The sequence below is a fragment of the Leptinotarsa decemlineata genome, unplaced genomic scaffold (assembly GCF_025532065.1).
Source record: "Leptinotarsa decemlineata unplaced genomic scaffold, Ldec_3_MD MMD2_P_RNA_scaffold_12, whole genome shotgun sequence".
Taxonomy (NCBI): Eukaryota; Metazoa; Arthropoda; class Insecta; order Coleoptera; family Chrysomelidae; genus Leptinotarsa; species Leptinotarsa decemlineata.
Window position 1 is genome coordinate 3,730,211 of NW_027412526.1, and position 20,625 is coordinate 3,750,835.

A 20,625-nucleotide genomic window follows, 5' to 3' on the forward strand; every position below is an offset into this window, starting at 1 on the left:
AAATAACACATTTCAAATATTTAGGTTTTACTTCGGATATTGGTGTATTATACAATCGATGTATTGATATATCTTGAAACATATCAAAGACAAGTCTACAATTGACAACTCGAAATTATTCGTGAGCGACATCAAGTTTTCATAATTTGAATATTAGACCCGGGAAAATCTTTTTCTATATATAATAATGATATTTATTTTCTCGAGAAACTTTCACGGTTCATGTTGCAAAAATATAACGTATAATAACTTTAAGTGAACGGGGAAACCAAGCGAGCAAAAGTCATTAGAGACTGTGAAGCACTTGGCTCCAATCTTAGTCAACTGTACTTGCGAATGATAAGCGACTTCCAACGTGAAATATGTCATTAACCATCAGAATCAATTGAAAAGATCTCACTACTGGAGATTTACCGTAGCGCTTTGGCGAGATGGGAACAGAAATACATTTTCAAACAATTTAAAAAAATCATTTTGTATATTTACATTCAAATATAAAACAACTATCAATTATATTTACACACAATTATTTACAATTCATTTATATCTAAATATTCAACAGGTGAGAGACGATTTGAGCCACTGAAAAAGAAAATTGAATTGATGATTTTATTTTAGATTGAACATTGAAAACTTACTTCTGATAAGCTGAGTTTTATACTGCCATTTTGTAAGGGGTCCTTCAATTCGAAAACACCTGCAAAATAAAACTCAATATGAAACCTATATAAGATAATTCTGAAGATGCCTTTACACTGGTGTAGCGAGACATACGTGTAGAGTAGACTGTTCATGTAATATGACCTTGATTTCATTTAGACTTTTACGAAATTGGTGGTGTCAGATACCATCCCTTCCGAAGTTCTGTATCTGTAGAGTAGGGAGGGTAAGTGTAGACACATCACTTAGACTACATGTGACCCATTTTTACATCCTCCTGAGGAGTTGTTTTCCTAGGTCATCGTCCATCCTGTCCTTTTCAGGAAGGTGTACAGGTCACTAGGAGACATCTCCTTTATATTGGCAGGTGTAGGCCAAGACTCGCCGAACACTCACTCTCTTTGACAACCTTGAGGTGTCTCGCGCTGGCCTCCGCGAAGGTTTCGGAAGGTGCAGCGACAATCCTGTGGTTGCACGGCTTCTTCAATCTTCTTGGGGTTCCCTCCGTGGAGGTGCACAAGTGAGGATGCTTTCCTGCTGGGGCAGCCGGTTCCTTGCCTTTATTCAAGGCGAAGCTCTTGGCGCCACCGCCCAACCCACGGGCTTTTCCGAAGTTATTTCACAGTATGTGAATCATGATTCATTTCACAAAATAAAAATGAGTTAACTGTTCAAATTACGAAAGACGCAAAAATCTAGGAACCAAGTTAATAACAAGTTTTCAAGTTTGATTGAAAACTTGTTATTTGTTTGAAAAAAACTATTGCTATAAGCAACATCCTACGTCATATATCAGTTGATGATTAAAATGAAGAGCACAGTGTTCCGACAACCATATCTGGCCTACAGGTTTTCCTGAAAAGAAAAACGCAATAGTCCCAACACCAGTGCATAGGCATCTTAAACAGATCCTTCGAATGATACTCTTCAGACTTACTAAATGATACGGTTAAATGTAATATGGCTGAAACGAAGTCTCCGAATCGGAGGGTCCCGTCTTTCCTCATGTACCGAAGGATTAGCGTTGCCAGAACTTCGCTGCCGAGCTGAAATCCCACTTCGATAAGAGCGTCTCTCAACCTCTCAGCCTTAAGTATTCCCGTTTTCTCCTTGGTGTGGTTTTTGAAGGCGGTCTGCCAGAATTTCAGACTGCACATCAAGTCTTTGAAGTCGCTGAATTTGAGGCGGCCACTTCCGGAAGTCTGAAAAATCGAACGAATATATGAAGTCAACGTAGTGAATTAAACTAGTAACGTGTGAAAATATACGGATACATAGAAGTATCCGTATAGCCACTGCCAAATGCACGGTTCTCCCATCAGTGAAAGATAAGGAATGCAAAGCAAACAGTCTTTGTAAATAGTGGGTTTAGATTTTATATTCGAGGGACGATTGCCACAAGGTGGCGCTACCAAACTCAGGGATTGAAAAAACGTTTCTATGGAGAAATATCTAGTTTTACATTTAGAATGATCCTTCGTTTGGATCTTTTGTCAGCTAAATGACTCAAAATAATAGTAACTAACTAATACCTTGTATAAACTATTGTAGTTTCTTCTGAATGTTTGAATGTATTTCATGAGGAAGAAATTTGTTGTCGGGTACATTTCTAATCTTTGATTTACTAGTTTGTTTATATTCAAAATATATCCAAAATCATCCGAGTTGAATCAAGACAAACCCATGTACAATTGAGAATCTTGGAGTTGATGTTTCTGGAGTCTATGGTTACGAAGAAAAATTAATACAATAGAAACGACGGCAAAAAACTAAAAAAAAAAACTGAAAACAAAACAACTACATATGCCAACTGACACTAATGACAATGACGATGTGGATTATTCACTACTTACTTCGAACGTCAAGATGATCTGCCTGCAGACCTCTATTGACGCACAGCTCTTGATATAATCGTTGGGGAGGCACGCATCCAACAGCTCCTGAAGTTCAAAGGCGTTCACCGTCCTGTGCTCATCGGCCAGCTGCAAGAAAACGGCCTCGTACTGGCTGAAACTTTTCCCGTCCAACAGAGGCGGCGCCTTCACGATGGCCGACTTCAGTGACTGAGGGGCCGTGTCCAATAGTTTCAACTTCAGCGGTTTGCCGGAGTATACCCTGAGCGTGAAGCCGGATTCCTGGCCAGGTTCGAATGTAGTGGGTATGATCAAGTAACCACCCTGCTCCAGTTGGCACCTGTGACTCACTTGCCGGCTGTTGGTGTACTGAGAGTTGAACAGGGACTTGTTTTTTTTGAAGAAGGCTCTTCCTAAGCGGAATGAAATTGAATTGAATGAATTTATTCTGTTTTAATTATGTTTCAATCTATGTTTTGTTTCATCTAGTATTTAAACACGTTCTGAAAATACCCTGATCATCACCAAGGATGCGACATCTAGCGAATTTTATTCGAAGCAGTATAATGGTGAAATTTGAAAATGACCTGATCAATTTCAGAAAATACATTGTCTGTTCTGTATTCAACGAAAACACACACAGTAATCTAGGACATCGAAAAAGAGTTTTAGGAAATAGCTGGAATCAACGGGTAATCTTATATTCGAAAACATAAAGAGAAAACGAAAATAGGTTTAGATTTTCATAACCGGTCAACGATATCACGTGATTTATAAAAATGTTAAATAAGCTAAATCTGTCCATTCATTCGGAAAACATGTCGAATCCTATTTACTATCATTGACAGCACGATAATATATTCACTTGAATCATTTTTGTAATCGTTGGAAACATGAAAATGTTTAGAACTTCGTTAAAAAATTTGTTGGAGGTTATATGAAAGAACACCCAAATTGAATATCACCCCCTGCGTTTGCCTGTATTATAATGCAATGAAGACCTATTATCATAATAATTATTATTACTAGTGAGTGACACTCACCTATAGTTTCGTTGCTACTCTTTGCTAACGAGTAAGCAGTTAATCCGATTACTTTCGGCTCCATGATGCTGTGCTGGTTCAAAGACACAACCACCTCCTCCATCTCGCTGAGCAGTAGATGGAGCTGCGGGTTGATGTGGAACGTATCGGGATTGTTCCTGCATCCTCCCGCCGTCACTCCTCTCTGCCATATTCCTTGATACAACCTCATTTGCCAGGTGTTCTTGTTGTGCAAGCTGGGCTCGTCTCTGCTGGTGTCGCTGTCCAGGTGCACGACCTCCAAGTGGGTGAAGGTTTTCGTGAAGTGTGGAAAGGGCATCCAGAATTCCCCCTCCTGAAGTTTGCCTTGAAGCCGCTCGAGCTCCGGCGGAGGAATTTCCGAGTATTCAGGACAATCGGCGTACCACGAACCTGCAAAAGACTCATTTTCACAACTTTTTCTCCCCACTACAGATTGTCTTACTGAACATTTTGATGATATTCGAACGCGAAGGAAAAGGGTTGGCCGAACGTATTAATTGACCTACAAATGATCTCTGCAGGCGGCAATATCTATGCATGATACTTTTCACTCAATTGTTCGGTACAATGAGGAAAAACAGACATATTTTTTTAGTAATATGCTGTTTGCAATTTTATTCACAGAGTGTTTCGGTGTTTACAGTAATTTCTATGCATTACATAGATTCATGTAATAACATGTGTTTTCATCGTTCGTCATTGACAGTGCCACAGAATAAATAACGCATTACGGTATATTACTTCAAAAAGAACGATTCATTCGAACTGTCAACTGCTGATATGTCTAAAAGAGAAAACCTCACATGCCAAGCATTTGCTGTCCACAGACTCTTCTCACTTGATACATTATCCAACCTAGTTCTCCTCACCATACACAGATGACGCCACACGAAATAACTGAAAGTACGTCGCATATCATACTAACAAACCTATGTATTCGGAGGGCTGTCCCAAGGGGTTCCGCACTTTCAATAGTTGTACCCCTTCGCCACTGAATGTGTCCACCCTCTCCAAGGCGTACAGCCTATAATTGATTCCAACTTGGACGCCGTTCGCCAGTTTTTCCGTGTGAGATCTAACTTGGTTCGGGTTTTGAACGGTACAGGTGACTATCGAGGTCATGTCCAAGAGTTTATGAAGGAGGCGGGCGCACGAGGGGGCGTCTTGCCGGATGGGGATGCTTTCGGTGATGCCGCCTGTCAAGTCCGCGAGGCCGTCCAGCATGGAGCCGTATTTGAGCGCCTCGTAGGAGCCGTGCAATCTAAAATAGGAAGAAGAAAGATTATTTCAACGAGTACACTTTGCAACCCCTGGCGTTAAATGAATGAATCATTATCAGGAGACGACTAAAGGTTTTAATAATCTCCTGATGACTATCGAATTTTCTGGAAATTTATAAAGTAACGAACTATGAGAAATTGAATTTTTTCAAGTATGCCAACATCATCTGTTCGAAACAAAAGTTACGTTTTGTTATAAAATAGTGACACACAAAGCACGCACAATTTAAGCGATGACATTCATGTTAAATAACCGTCGTATTCAACTGTTTCCTCTATAATTACATACCGAGCAATTAGTGTGAGCACCCGAATAAATAATAGCATGAAATAACGCTATTTAGCATGGTACTCTGACAGAAGTCGGATTACTGTAGGTTCATTCATTGATATAATATGGAAAAAGAAAAGACTAGCTGGTTATACGAAAAGAGTATTCTCTGGTTTCAAAATGAAATGACTTACTTCGCATAAGCTTTTTCTAGAAGTCCAGGCCAGAAGTGGTCCGAGTTTTGAGACTGAAGAAATGCGAGTTTTCCATGTACCGTGGGGAGTCGGTCGTCTACCAGAACTTCAGTCCATTCTCCGCACCACCAAAGCCGAAATCGAAATACTCCCGAGTACTGTTCGCCTAGGAACGATTGGTCCGCAGGTACCACTCTATAAAACAGACCTTTGTTCAGGTACAACACGCCCAGACAGGAAACCAACCATCTATCGCCTGTGATAAAAAAGTAAATTTCATCATTCATGATTCAAGACTTTTTGGAATATTGTCGGTAATGAAGAAGCACTTGAAACCCAGAGAGTTCACAATATTATTAACACAGATGGGACTTTCATTTATTTATATACAGTTTTAGATTGAAAAACATTTTTCTGAGTAGGAGATTATATTGATTCTCCTCCATTGTTCAATACGTTATTGTTTAATATGAATGGGACCTGTTTCAATTTACATTATGACTGCCGACTTAAGAAATACTTTCCCATGTAATAATTTTATGGGCTTTCGAATAATCAAACAAAAATTGTATCGATGAATGTATGAATATATAGTTGTACATATATCTTCGTATGCATTTTATCGAAGTCGTAATTTTTTAGGCTCACATTTACTTTGCCTTATGTAACAGTGCAAATTTCATAAAAATTCACTGAATATAGTTATCAAGATATTACCTAATACGAATGAGCCTCGCTTATTGATATGAGCTACGGGTGTCAACGGAAAAACAGCTTGAAACCTTCTTTAGTGAACGTGAGAATATCAAAATGGCCAAATCTCACAATAAAAATTAGTGGCGAGAACTGCCAAGGTCATACGATACAAACTAAGTAAAAATTACGGAATCGAGTTTAAAAAGAAATTAAGCTATAGTCATTTGATACATAATTTTCTTGAATTCTGACACTGAACTTTGAAAAAGTGAATACACTTATTTGTTAAGCATCTACATTTGATCTTGATATATAAATAAAAATATACTCTTTCAATTTAATCAAATCATAACGTTGAATAAATTTCTTTTCGACTTTTTTTTTCAATTCGGCTACGAACTTATTAAAGAAAATTACTTCTGTGTAAAAGATTCATTTTTATTCATTCTTTTTCATATTGAGAACATCCTATTCTTTATTTATCCTTTGAAATATTATTTCTTATATAAGAAGTCTTTTCATTTGTTCTTCAACTCTTTCAAACATATTTTACCGCGTTGTTAATCCATAATCAATCCGGAAGTAACCAGGACAGAAGTGCCTTTTTTGGTAAGTTTCACCTCTTTGTACAGAAAAACTTTTAGTTCTATTGAAAAATCGTATCATAATATTGGATTTTTTCCAGAATTGAGTCTAATGAATTAGACAAACCACGAATCAATACTTTAGTACGATGAAAGGCTACTAGAGGGCTACGTGCAGTCGGTAGTTCACTTGCACTAATCTCACATGGCATCGTGGATAGAATCCGGCAACAATGTGTTCATTTCTCGATGTTCAAATCAGATTAATCTGGCTTTTTTCGTTGGGGTTTGTTTTGCAGTTTGTCACAATTAGTTTATCGACAGAAATCAAAAAATATGGCACGTTCCAAACAAGTCGCACGAAAATCAACAGGCGGGACACGCAAATTCGATACCTCGTCGAAGAAACATGATTACCGGTCAAGAACGATGGTCATAGAACCGGCTTATAGATTGAATCGCTACAGGCCGAACCCCATGTCCAGAACAATGGTAATAGAAAGTATCGCTAAAACGGATCGCTACAGGCCGTGCCAGTTGGCATTGCATGATATCAGGAGATACCAGAGAAGCACCGAACTGTTCATCCCAAAGATCTGTTTCCAACGCTTAGTCAAAAGCATTGCCGGGCAGTTCCGGGCGGACATGAAGTTCCAAGTAGCTTCCCTGGAGGCCCTGCACGAGGCCTCCGAGGCCTATCTCACTGGCTTATTCGAAGATACCAACTTGTGCGCCATCCATGCACGCCGAGTGACCATCATGCCCAGGGATATACAACTCTCCCTGCGTATCAGAGGCCACTTGACTCTATACTGAAGATTGCATGTTGCACTTTGAATAATTTTTATTTGAAGATTTTTTTGTGTAGTTTGATTGTGGATGAGATTTTATATCCACATCGTTATTGCTTTTACTCTCTTTTCGATGAGACTGTATAGTAGTAAGTAAGCAGTTATTTTGAGGAAGATTAACAATGTTTGAAAGTAAATAGGTTACTAATCAATTACTTTGTTTGTGTTGACAGTTTTGATTCTCTTATAAAAAAATACTAAAAAGTTTTTGCATTTTACTCATAGTACCAGTATTTTTTATGAATATAGCTGCCACTGAACTTTTGAAGGAAAAATGTGAAAACATTTGTCATGGTTTTATTAATACACAGCATATGAAATCTTCTGAATCAAATTTACTCACATAATAACAAGTAAGAGTATCTATGGAATGAAGGTATTTCACAAAAGAAGAGACTTGAATGAAACATTAAATGAGGCCATAATACAATACTTGTTCATATGGTTAATAAAACAAATTACCTGAATGTGTTGTTTGCATAGATTTAATTGAACATTTCCAAACTAATGAGTAGAATTTCTTTGCAGCCTCACCTAATGCTTTATTCGATTTAGGTCATTAAGGGCCAGGAAATGACAAATATATAAAAAATTAGTGCTGGTAACAATTTGAAATAACACACTTTTTCGTCCATAAAACACTCATTTACACACATCTAAATCAAACTTGATACTTATACCATAAAGATTTCCCCTTCTTTTAAGGGAAAGTCACTAAGTATTATGAAATTCTCAAAGTTTTGCTCAATTGAAATCACTGAAATTCAATAAAAAAAACCCAACGATTATTTCTACCTAGTTCGTTCTGGACGTACATGAATATTTCAAGAGCTGCAACACAAGTATTTTTTTGAAGATTTTTATCTCATGAAGACAATAAATTGGAATGAGTTTCAAGAGGTTATCATATAATTTATTTCGAATGTAATAATGCTTTGAAGCAATATAAACAACACACAAATGATTCCCCATGAAATGATTGACAAGTTCCTTGAGATTTATTTCTTTTGCATATAACTCTATATTTCAGTTGACTCCACACTGAAGATTACAATTATTTGTAGTATCTGAAGAACTAGGTATTACATGTTTTCCCTACATTGAGTTATGACAAAAGTAGGCAAGATTTTAGTTGTTTCGATATTTGTAAGACACAAATAATAATATATAAGCAAATTTACTTAGTTGGTGTAAGAGTAATAATATTCGAATATAAAAATAAGTTTATTAAAGAATGTAAACTGTCACGGCCGAAGATCGGACACTTTGAGAAGACGAGTTCGAGGTGGAAACTTCGCTATAGCTACAGTCAAGGAACCCCACGAGGATATCATTGCCAATGTCAAATCAAAGAAACGTTAAGAATTCTTATGGCGCACAAAACCACCCAAGGCCAACACGACGGGAACGAGGGTCGCTGAAAAATCCCAATATAGATAAGAATATCCGGTATTGCTTGCTGACAAAGGAAATGTCACTGCCGTGATAAACATCAAGGAATATAATGAGAAAATGCCGACTTCCGGGATTTTGAGAAAAACGTATATTTTTATCTGGTTCATCAAGTTTTGCACAGAACACGAAAAAAATTGAAGCTTTTCATTGGAGCATTGGAGCTTTTCATGCGAATGAACTGTACTCAATGAAAATAGGGGACTTGAAAGATCTTGGATAGGTTATATTAGCCACTATACCGAACACCAAAACGAAAATAGTTCGGAAGTTTCAGTTAAAAGAGCCTTTTCAATCATATTCGTATTAAATGTATCACGCTATGACCGAGTACTGTATTGAAAACATTTTTTCTAAATTATCAGAAAGATAAATGCACCAATCAAATAATTGGATTCAAACAATTCGGAGCTATGTTATAAAATTTAATGTGCCAGGAATCGCACAAAAAATATAAGACCTCGTTTATCCGAGAAGCATTTTATCTGTCGTGAAAAAGTCATCTCTTCATACACAGGAATGATAGCCGGGTATCAGAGAATGTGAAGTGAACTAGAATAAATGTAATAGTAAAGTATTAATGAAGTGAAGCACTTGTTTTTTCTGTTGTTGAATAAAGTCTTATTCAATAAATGTGCCTAACATCATCGTTAATCGTTAAATTGAATTGGAGTTATCTCTTGACCAATTAATATAGTTTGCAAATTGCTCCCAAAAAAACATTATTTACACGCATTTAAAGTTGCCTGTCGGTTTTAAGAGCCCAACCAGTTATGTTCAGCTTAATTGATATGCTGTTCGTGGGACAGCCCGGAAATGCTGCTCTGTATAACAAACGATGCTCCACGTTTCTATTATATGAATAATCATATGACTAATATTTCCTGCGTGTAGTTTACTTATCCTTAAGGTTATCGGATAAAGCCAGAAACGTATTATTATACTCTTTAGAGAAATGTAGGCTTCAGAGTCTTTCTATTCATCAATCACTTGTTCCGGAGATATAGCATAATCGAAATACGGTATCTACATCTTTTTTTAAACGTTTTCATGCATTTTCGACAAATTATCAATTTGCACACACTGTATTTTGGTATGGCTAAGCTCTTTCATAGTTTATAGTTGATTTTCGTTAGGAAGGCGGATGCGTATTAACCGATCGAGTAGCTGTAATGTAAATTTCTACCCGAGACAGTGGTTTACTGTGTCTAAGTAATCGTGCAAACATTTTCACACGAAACACCTCTTATATATATATTATTTGGCATCGATCCCGGAGCATTGTTCTACTTTTCTGTTGTAATTTCCGTCCGTTCGATCGGAGAATGAATGAAAATGAAAGTCATATCGCTGCGGGCTCGCAGAAGTTGAGGTGACAGTTGCCACAAGAGATTTTAAAGATAATCGAGGTCGCCACATTGTTACAACAGGTGTTCGGAAATATCAAATATCCCAGATTGAATGTCTGTACGTTGTCGATCTACTTAAAAAGGCGATCGAAAGTGTAGTTACGGTACTCGAATAGAAAAAAAACGTAAATCAGTGTCACAAACAAGAAAAATAAAATAGGCCTCTCGGTGAAATATGTATTAGCATTTTGTTTTTTCTCTTGTTCAATTAAAATCTAACAAAATCTGCAAGTGGCATGTTGATTTCATTTGAACAAACTCAAGGATTGTTAGTGCAAAATTGGATGCCAGCGCCACGGTGGCGAAAGTGCAAAACACATACGTCTTCATTGGATCTACGTTATACATTCAATTATATCTGCAAACCAGTGTGTTTTGAGCATCTGTTTTGAAACACTTTCAAATATTTTTATTGCGCTGTTATCTTGATTAACCATTCAGCCTGTTAGAGAAGTGATTTGGGTTTATGTAGTTGGTGCAAACACTTCTTCTCTATGTTGCTCACCAACATATCCATCTTGTTACTGAATGGTTATTTTTTTCGAATCACATTTGAATTTTTGAAACTCGGTTTGAGATGCTAATTTGTATTATTATTTTATACTTGCTTATAATTTTTGTCTTCCAACAGTCCGAGTTTCTGCATATGATGATTCAAATGACAGTGACATGTAAGAAGGTCTGATGAAGCTGTTTGCAGCACCCTCCTTTGCAAGGGAGTCAGCAGCCTCATTGCCTTCCAGGCCAGTATGGCCAGGCATCCAGAACAGAAACAATCTGTTGAGTATTCCTATCGAGGAGAGTCGTTTTTGGTGATTTGCTACCAATTTAGACGTTGCTCGGTAAGAGCCAAGAACTTCCAACGCCGCTTGACTGTCCGAGAATATTTTTATTGACTTTTGAGGTTGGATTCTTCCAATCTCTCCGGACACAATTCAATAGCGCTAAATTTCCGCTTGAAATACAGTCGCATAGGTTCCTAGGCAGATTGATATCTCTGTCCTGGGTCTGCGACTGAAAACACCTTCACTGGAACGTGTTTTCGATCCATCTGAGAATCAACAACTATCTGTTCTTAATATTTCCTTCTCCCGGAGGATCCAGTACTCTCTACTTGGGAACGGTACTTTAAAAGGTAGTTGACTGTTGGAGCCTAAAGTCAGAGGTCATTTCCAGAATGCTGTGACTTTCACTATCAACCAACAGTCTGTTACACTTTGCATTACATTGATTTGTGTAATTGGCCTGCCTCTATGAACCAGAGAGCTTCGCTTGGGCCGTTTTCTGTAAAGCCTTCGGTCACCAAGCAATTGCACCATAAGTGATCATTGGTCAGACAATCATCACATAAATCTGTCTGTGACCTAAACCCCAAGTTTTACCACAAATCCTCCTTAGAAACAGTCTGGTTTTGTGTAAAACTTTTTCCAAGTGAGCGTTCCAGGTGAGTTTTTCATTGAGCACAATCCCAAGATATTTTACCTCCGTTGCAAATGGAATGACCTCACCATTGAGGGAAAATAATGTGTTTGTCTCTAGTTCACAACATCAACACCAGAGGGAAAGTGAAGCTTATTGTGAGGTCTCTGTAGCTAATACTTGTACTTGTTTTGGAAGCGGAGTGTTTTGCTCAGTTACCTCAAATAGTGTTGGTAACAGAAAACTAGTCCTAGAATTAGAAAACGTTTCTGGAAACGGTGACATTTAAATGAACAATATCATCAATGGCGGTGAACTGTAGTTAGAATGTGACAATGCGAGTACACGTTTTCAAGAACAGGTCCTCAGCTGTCAATTTTTTCAATAAATCAGTCTGAAACGTTTTTGCAACATCTGCATTTGCTGTATATATTTTTGTTAGTTTGCTTTGACCTAAAATCCGCAGAACATGCTCTCAGTAGGTGTGTCCCGAGGAATTCACTCTCTACCGTTTTTAATATATGTACACAAATTTTATTTCGCTATCAATTGCCTACATATAATCACCGCACTAGTGAAACCACTTTCTCCTAAATCGACAATTAATTTTCGAATGAGTGATTTCATCCGAACGTAATTCGAAATGGCTGCAGGAACAACGAACTTCGGCGAGTTACGAAATGCCTTTTTCCGAAACAGTGATTTGGGTCGTTGGCCAGAAACTGGAACTCCCACGTTCTGCACGTTTACCTAGGTTGATGGAAGAGTTTGTACACTCGAGCGCCTAGAGAGGTTAATACATTATAAAACGTAGGTATAGTTTTTTTGTGAGGTGTTCAAGTTTTCATGCAAAAACCATTTCAAAACTTTCAACCCTTTGGTTATTTATCATATAGTGAGACTGGTTTCTTGCTTTTCACACTATATTCAGTTGCTTACAATTCACAACACATGCTATCTTACATCTGATAACTTAGAGTTATAACTAAGTTATAGTTCTGTGGCTGTTATTAATACCTAACCTATTATTCTTCTTCTTAATTTTATATTGTTAACACTTTATGCACACCACATGTGAACTACAAAACAATCGGCATCTACCAATCATACGCATATACTAGAATACGAGCAAAAATAATTGCAATAAAGTAATCTATCTCAACAGCTCTAAGCTGGTTTCATCTCCAATTTATTTCAAACGAAACTGGGAGTCGAGTGAAACTTCATTGAAAAAAGTTTATGATACTCTATCGATTACTTCTTAGCTTTTGAAAATCGGTCAACTCGTTTAAAAGATATGGAGCTTTTAACTGCCAACAATACGTTTTATTATCGTATTAATTTAAATTTTAAAGACAAGTTCCTTCGGAACTATACGCAGTTTTTGTCTTTCAACGAGTATCGGCTTTTGCTAACAAAAGATTCAGGTAGGCATAGTCTATAGCCTCATATCTATCTGAACCAATACTTCGTAACGTAACACCGTACATATCCGAATTATTACGAAATGACACGGTTCGCTTCCGGAAGCATTTTGAGTTTTGGCCCTATCAATCATTCGAACCGACCGTTTTTTGATATGACGGCTAAAAACTGACACATGCTGGTTCGATCCGTACGGTTTCGCATGTCAAAGTGATTTGGATGATATGTTACAGGGCTCTGCTCCACTAACCGTAACGTAACCGTAAACATGTTACGTTACGACCATTTCTTTTGAATTGATACGCTTCTTACGGAATTCTCCGTTTCCTTTAGCTGTAACGTAACCTGTTTCCGGATACGTTACGCATCTTTTGTTACGAATGGATACGCACCTTGCTTGTGCACGTGTCAAAGTGGTATGCTCAGTGCTCTGTCTCCTCTAGCCGTAACGTATTGGAAAAATGTAACAGTACTGCTGTGCTCCAGCTGTAACGTACCGTGTTCCCGATTACGTTACGCGTCATGTGTTACAAATGGATACGCGACTTAAAGTACAGAAACATATTCGTTGTTATGTTAAGGACCGTTTGTTATGGATACTTGCCTTACTTCAAAGTGGTTACGGGGTCGTTACGTGTTCCAGGTTATGTTACGCCATTTGTTATGAATGGATACGTATCTTACTGTTACGTCTGTCAAAGTGGTACGGAGAAATGCAATTGTACTCCGTCTCCTCTAGCAGTAACTTAAAATGCGATTACGTTACGGATTATTTCTGGATACGTGAGTTATCTTGTAAATTGTGGTGAAGTCGGTGGAAATGGAAACTTTATTTCAAAAATAATATTTCCGGTGGCGAATTGGTAACAAAAATTGCAAACCTGAATCGATTCAAAATAAAAAAACTATAGAAGGAATAGTATTGAGATAATTTGCAACAGATAATATGCTGAATACTAGAAAATTGGTCACTGAAATGGGTGTGAATCGTACAAGTGCCCCGGCGAATATTAAAAAAGTACAATTTACATACGTGTAAGATTTGGTTTGAGTTAAAATTAAAGAAAACACCTTTATTCGTCGAATTTTCCGATATTTTGTGTAATCACCGCAACTGACGTTACTGGACAATTTCAAGGTTATTCTTGCGGTACAGACACAAAACTTTGAAAGTTGAACGTCTGGATTGGTATTTCAATGCACGCAGATAGATTATGCGATGCTTCTCCACTTCACTTTTGAAATATTCGTAATCATTCAAATGACAGGTTTCGAGGACGCTGGAAAGAGCAAAGGAATGCAATTGAGTGACCTCTTCGGTAACTCAACCTAAGTTCTCTTGACTTTTTGTGGTGCACATAAAAATCGACGTTTATCTGCATTCCACCTGCCGCATAGAGAGACCTGCGAGGCCTACATTGCTTGAAGATGAACTGTAACATTGTTTGGAAGTTTCGGAACTCCATATCTTCTGTACGAGTGGACAGATTTCAAAAATCGAAGAGGCAAGTTTCTTTGGACCCCCATTTCCATAAAAAACGGGAGACGATACGCTTGGTTTCGCAAAAGTTTTTCGGTCAAAACTTGTTCCTTTTGGATTTTTCCGAAACGTTTTTTCCCTGACAGATATGCTTTGCGCTATGTTTCAGATATTCCGCCCGGTAAATAAGTATGAGCTGTTATTTCAGAATATTTCCGTTTCAAAGAATAACATCTGACTCAATAGTAATTTCACACCAAAACATTTCATTGAAAAAAATTAACAATTCCTCATTTATAAGCTGCAGTCAACTTCCGTTGGAAATATCTCAGACAGAGAATCACGATGATTCATCTACCCTATAGTTTACATAACAATAAAGTAATGAAAATTGTTTTATATTTAATTGACATTGAGAATTTGTGCAAGGCCAACCACTAATGCACAATATCAAGCGAATCTAATACTTTGATTTGGTATACGTTTCAACAATTTAATTTTAAACGAACGACTTCTCTCTTCACATTATAAACGTATCAGAACACTTAATTACAACAATGTTGAATATACACATACCCATCTTTCCTGGACTTATATCAAAAGACGCTGGCCCATCTTGCACGAAACCTGGTCTCGCACACAAGTCCTGGAAAAGAAAATTCAGTTAAGTGATATCCTATTTTACATAAGTGTAATAGATTTGAAAAATCTATTGCATTTATGCCTACACTAACAAGATCATTGGTATAATAATCTGCCGCATATACTCATACCCTCAAAAGTCATCTGTCATCATACAGGAGCCGTCATTTTTACATACGAACGTCAAATTTGTATTGACATTTTGAACAATTCCATGTCACTATCTATTTGAGTAAGTTTTTAGTATCACCTCTGATGAAAAGATAAAAAAATTGCTTGGTGTGTGGTGGACTTTCACAATAGTCTTGACAGCTGAGGTTCATATGAAAAAATGTCGACCTCTTCAATTTGTACTATCGGTCGTCTTGCTCTGGCTGTATAATTTCTATATAAACATACAGGCTGAGATTTATTTGCAAGAAAATCGTTACTTAACCAGGAAACCCAATAAAATAAATCAACAATGTTATTTGAATATGGATAGTAGTTGAAAACCTGACGAAATTATTGAAGTTTTGAAATGATTTGGTCAACTGATTTTGTGTCAATAACCAGGACTCGAATAAAAAGTGAAAGTACCCGCCAACGGTTTTAACGTACAGTGTTTAGAGATGCTGCACTTCAAAAAATATTAAATGCATGGATTATACGTACTTAAAGTTTAACTGTGCTGTGTCAGCTTTAATAAGCTTATCATGCATTTTTCTATTCTTTTCTCAGCCATCGGTTTCAATGCTGTGCAAAATTCTCATTCTTCAAAAGCGTGCCATTAGAATAATTTCGGGCGCATTAATTTACATATATCTACGAATACCTAAAGGTACAGGGCATATACGAAACACCATGTTCCACCTGTTCCAGAACTAACATCGGCCAGATCAAGAGAAGAGAATCCAGCAAAGCCTATGAACATAAGCTTGATCTCCACAAATCAGATCCAGCCTCCACGCCCATCAAACATCATTGTGAAACATGCCACATAATCAGCTTCGAAAACACCAAAACCATTGCCACCGGTCACCTTCAACGGATTCCGTGGACCAACAAAGCTAGCTAGATACCTGGTAGTCAACCTAGGCAAAAGATTAACGTTCAGGTCTCACATACGGCAGAGAATAGGAATAGCGAGATCTACCCGACAAAACCTATTACCAATAATAGATCGAAGAAGCAACATGGGATTGAAAGGGAAGCTGCTGATAATAAAGACCGTTATATTACCGATAATCCTGTATGCCTGCACTGCCTGGGGCCAGTGCGCAGCGAAATACATGGAGGCGGGTGTACCCACAGTCGACGATTAGGAGTAGCAGATTGAACCCCCAGCGTCAAGTCACAAAACCCTTGAAGAGTGTTATTACTACCTGAAGGGTAGGCAGATTAAGACCTCAGTGGTCATACCTTCTTGAAAATGACTTCAATGTCAAAGCTGAAACGTCAAGTAACTAAAAATACCAGACGCTGTTCATATTGTTCATCAGAACTTGATATAGTTTATTGGCTTTCTCATAAAAATCATTTGTATTGCCTATGAATAAAAAACCAAATTCTTTCATTAGAGAGTGTTTGAAACACACAATACTGATAAATCCTCCGGTTCGCAGAAGTAAAATATATTGATGAATGGCCGCTTTGAAGGATTACGTCTACTGATTACCGTCATGGATTGCGTTCGAAAAGGAAAGTAAAAATCAAGAAGTGCAAATTGATGGGTTGTTCAGGTTCTTTCACGTAAAACCCCAAATTAGCCGTATACGTGTTGCATTACGTAATAGATGTTACCGGGCTGGATTATATTGCAACGAAACATTAGAAAAGAGTCAAAATCGGGATTTTGGTCCTCCGAGCCGGATAATACATTGAAAATCTTAATTATTCAAACTTGCAACTAGTTTTCACCTTGTTAAATAGATGCCTGCATTATAAATGTAAGTCATTAAAATTCAAAGCGTAGCTCGCTGAACCGTGTGATTGTAAAATTATAGTGAAATATCAGTATCTGAAATAATTCGATGTCTACGATGGCTAGATATAAAAGAAGCGCACCAAGAATCTTCGGTTGATGCTAGTGGCCTCAGGCAAGGCCAGTTCCACTTATCCTGATGCCAAACTACCTAGGCGACAAAGCATACATACGTGTATGTACATTCCACAGCACAGAGCCGGGTTCAATCGTTTATTTGATTATGCGCCCATAATTTTTTGAAATTCGTAAATTCGATTTTTTATTTCAATTATTTCTTCACATCTTTTACTAGTTGCTGTCGGGGAGTTTCGATCATAACATTTGTGTTTGCATTGCCTTTTTGTCAGATCCGGCTCGAAGTACCAATGTTAGTTTTACACAATAAATGTGGTATTCCAAAGCTGACCAGATTCATAACATCCTACCTTGAGATCAATGAAAAATGAGCAAATTGCACTACTAATCCTGCAAATCCCTAAAATCTATGCCGATTGTTGACTCCAGGCAACTTTAATAATGAGGGGAAGTTTAGAAAATAGATTGACGATTGACTTATTGTAGGACAATCGGTGGAGGTCATTCAATAACATTGCTCCTACTATTACTGGTTGATGTTGAGAGAAAGTGTCAAACATTCAAGTTTGAATTTTTCAATTAAAAATACATTAGAAGGGTGAAGACTATTCAAGTGATGTATCAGTCGTCTCCCCAAGCCTTTGAAAAGCTGAAGCTGTGTTCTTTGATATTTCTGATCGAACGTCCGCATCTGGGTTATAGATTCTGTCAAGTTTTATTTGCAACGTCCATGCAATATTAGGCTCAATTTTGACAGATCTCTTGTCAATTTTGAACGTTCAAATCAATCTTCAACAAACTTGCCACTGGCATACCTGTAACGGTCCTGATTTGACGCCATTTTCCTAATATTTTTTTATAGTAGCGTTACCATATTGACATCGTTGGATATGCAGTATCGTTTAGGAATATTAATTGCCAGTATTGCTAGCGTCCATCCATATTGATAAGTCATCCACCACGCTTCACTGCTGAATATAAATGACGTTTTATCGCTTTGTAGGAGGTTGTCGCATAAAAAGGTTGACGTTTTGTTATGAGAGCTAAAACTTTAAAATTGAAAGAAGGACTTCGGAAATCTCAAACAAGAAAACTCCCCAATTGCTTTTCATCAGAATAATACAATTTTAAAGTAATCGTAATAAACTCAATAGCAACTGAATCGCGTTAGGTATGATGAATTATTTTACAGATAGAAATCTCTGATTGACAACTGACAGGCACTCGCTAAGAACATTAGAACTGAAGGAAGTACCGATCTATTCAACCCCCAAATATCAGCAGGAATTCTATTGGACCCTTAATGTTAGGTGGCGCTGCATATCTAAAGGAAAAAAAGAATCGTTACCAAGACATTTTCTTTTGGCATTTCTGCGAAATATTGCATTTGTTAGTATAAGAAAAATGCTTCCAAAGTTCCTGTTGTAATGCTGACTGAAATAAAACGTTATTTTGAAGTTAAATCGATAGTCGATTCGTAAAATATATTTTTTCGGATACTATCATCAATTATAATAGATTTTAGTTCTACAAAAACACCAATCGTAATCGAGTGATTCCTACAGAATTCAATACATAGTTATACTATGAAACATTGGGATCGAAACGGGATTCTGGTCTGCACCAAATACTGATGATTATCGTTCGGATTCTGGTTATTGATATTTTACATTCACAAAGTTGAGTTGTAGAAGGCCCAAGGTCGAGCATTTCTTAACTCTTCGTTATGTTAAAAGCCCCGCGAGTGGGCAGCAGCAAAACCAACGTTGGCGATTCGAAGGCGGGACAACGAAAACAATTAAATACGATACTCCGAGAAATGAAGATTTCATCTGCCAATTCTAGAGAATGTCTTAACAGTTTTAAATTGTTTATCTCAAAGAATCGTTTTTGTTGCTTTGAACTTGGTAGTCTGTCACCCAGCCAAAAATTACAAAGCAGCTCTATTACTGGACCAATTTTCGTATGAAAAATCTTTCTAATGCAGTATGTTCGAAGATAAGAAACTTCTCCAAAAAAATGGCAGGACAAACATAGCCTATAAAGTCTAGTGTTACCCTTTGTTATATCTACAATATAGCTCAGAGAGAATTGAAACAATTAGATTTGAGTGCAACATTATTGAACTGCAATCGATTTGGATAAACAACCCGAAGCTTCCTCTAAAAGGCCTAACCTCCAAGCTAACGGGGTTCCCAGATTTGCATCAACCGGATACCTAACCTTGTAAATATGGAAAATCATACATCAGTGAAAAATAAAGGGTCATTGCAGTTCTGGAACGGAAAGAACACTCAGCGAGAAGCAACCAACAAGTCCAAGAGAGACACACAAAGGGTGCAATGCTAAGATGTTAAGCAGCCCCTAGATATACCATTGAGGAAGCCTCAGCTTTCAATGAACGTCGTACAAATAGACACCAGAGGGTACGTAAACTTTCACGAACGCAGATAACTGTGTAAGGTCTAGAGCACCAACGTAACTACATTGCCTTTGATAATGTCTACTGCGGCAGTAGACGAAACGTCTGACCACGGCCCAAAAAATTGGAAAATAGCTTTCAAACACATACCAGAGCAGTGAAATGAGGAGAGAATTCAAGACAACTTCTCTGTATACCAACACAAATCTGACACCGGGATGTCCAGGTCGCTAAGAAAGTGGTAGATTTCAGTTATAGAAGTCACTGGAACCAAAGTCATTCTTTCAGTAATGCTGAAAAGGACTTTTACTTCAAAAACTGAGTATACTATTATATCAAGTTTGGCTCTGGGGTATATACTTATTCAAAATATAGCAATCGACTGTCTCCACTATTATGAAACCCTGGAAAGTCATCGTAGTACAAGGCAAATAAAAACCTGGATATTATAAACCCACCCAAACTGACTATTTTAAAATTCATAAAGACTTCCAAGAAAGACGAACTGGGGCCTTCTACAATGTTGGGGTGAAGAAGGGGTAATTTTAGATCCCCGACTGACTTCTAAAAAGGATCGAAATATAGAGTCTGAAGGCAGATAATGGTCGGTTGAAGTCACGATAAAATATACATCTTTGCTTTGGTAGTCAAAATGAAACAGACAACCAACAGATTACCATATCTGGAAATGACGGAAGCAATGAAGAAGTCACCAACAGAAGCATTGGAGACATTATTGAATCTGCACTTTTCATACCTTGTAATAACTGGGGAAAGAAAAAGAGGTTCAATTCAGATTAGAAAATTCTGCGAGCTATGCCTGAGGGATCGAAAAAACTTGAAATATCTATTCAAAGAAATGAATGTCTTCCGGACACTCGG

The 20,625-nt window shown here is 37.5% G+C and overlaps 1 protein-coding gene across 2 annotated transcripts in view; it reads right to left on the bottom strand.

Annotated features, from left to right (window-relative positions):
• Positions 1–459: 459 nt before the first annotated feature.
• The window catches only part of CalpC (Calpain C), a 32,235-nt gene continuing 12,069 nt past the window's right edge, over positions 460–20,625 (bottom strand). For both annotated transcript variants that reach the window (XM_023160803.2, XM_023160804.2), the window contains exons 3-10: positions 15,215–15,284; positions 5,323–5,578; positions 4,507–4,838; positions 3,557–3,967; positions 2,514–2,926; positions 1,598–1,862; positions 639–697; positions 460–582 (exon numbers count right to left, since the gene is read on the bottom strand). In XM_023160803.2, coding sequence (XP_023016571.1) covers positions 556–582; positions 639–697; positions 1,598–1,862; positions 2,514–2,926; positions 3,557–3,967; positions 4,507–4,838; positions 5,323–5,578; positions 15,215–15,284 — 1,833 coding nt within the window. In that variant the 3' untranslated portion in view covers positions 460–555. The remainder of the gene's footprint in view (positions 583–638; positions 698–1,597; positions 1,863–2,513; positions 2,927–3,556; positions 3,968–4,506; positions 4,839–5,322; positions 5,579–15,214; positions 15,285–20,625) is intronic.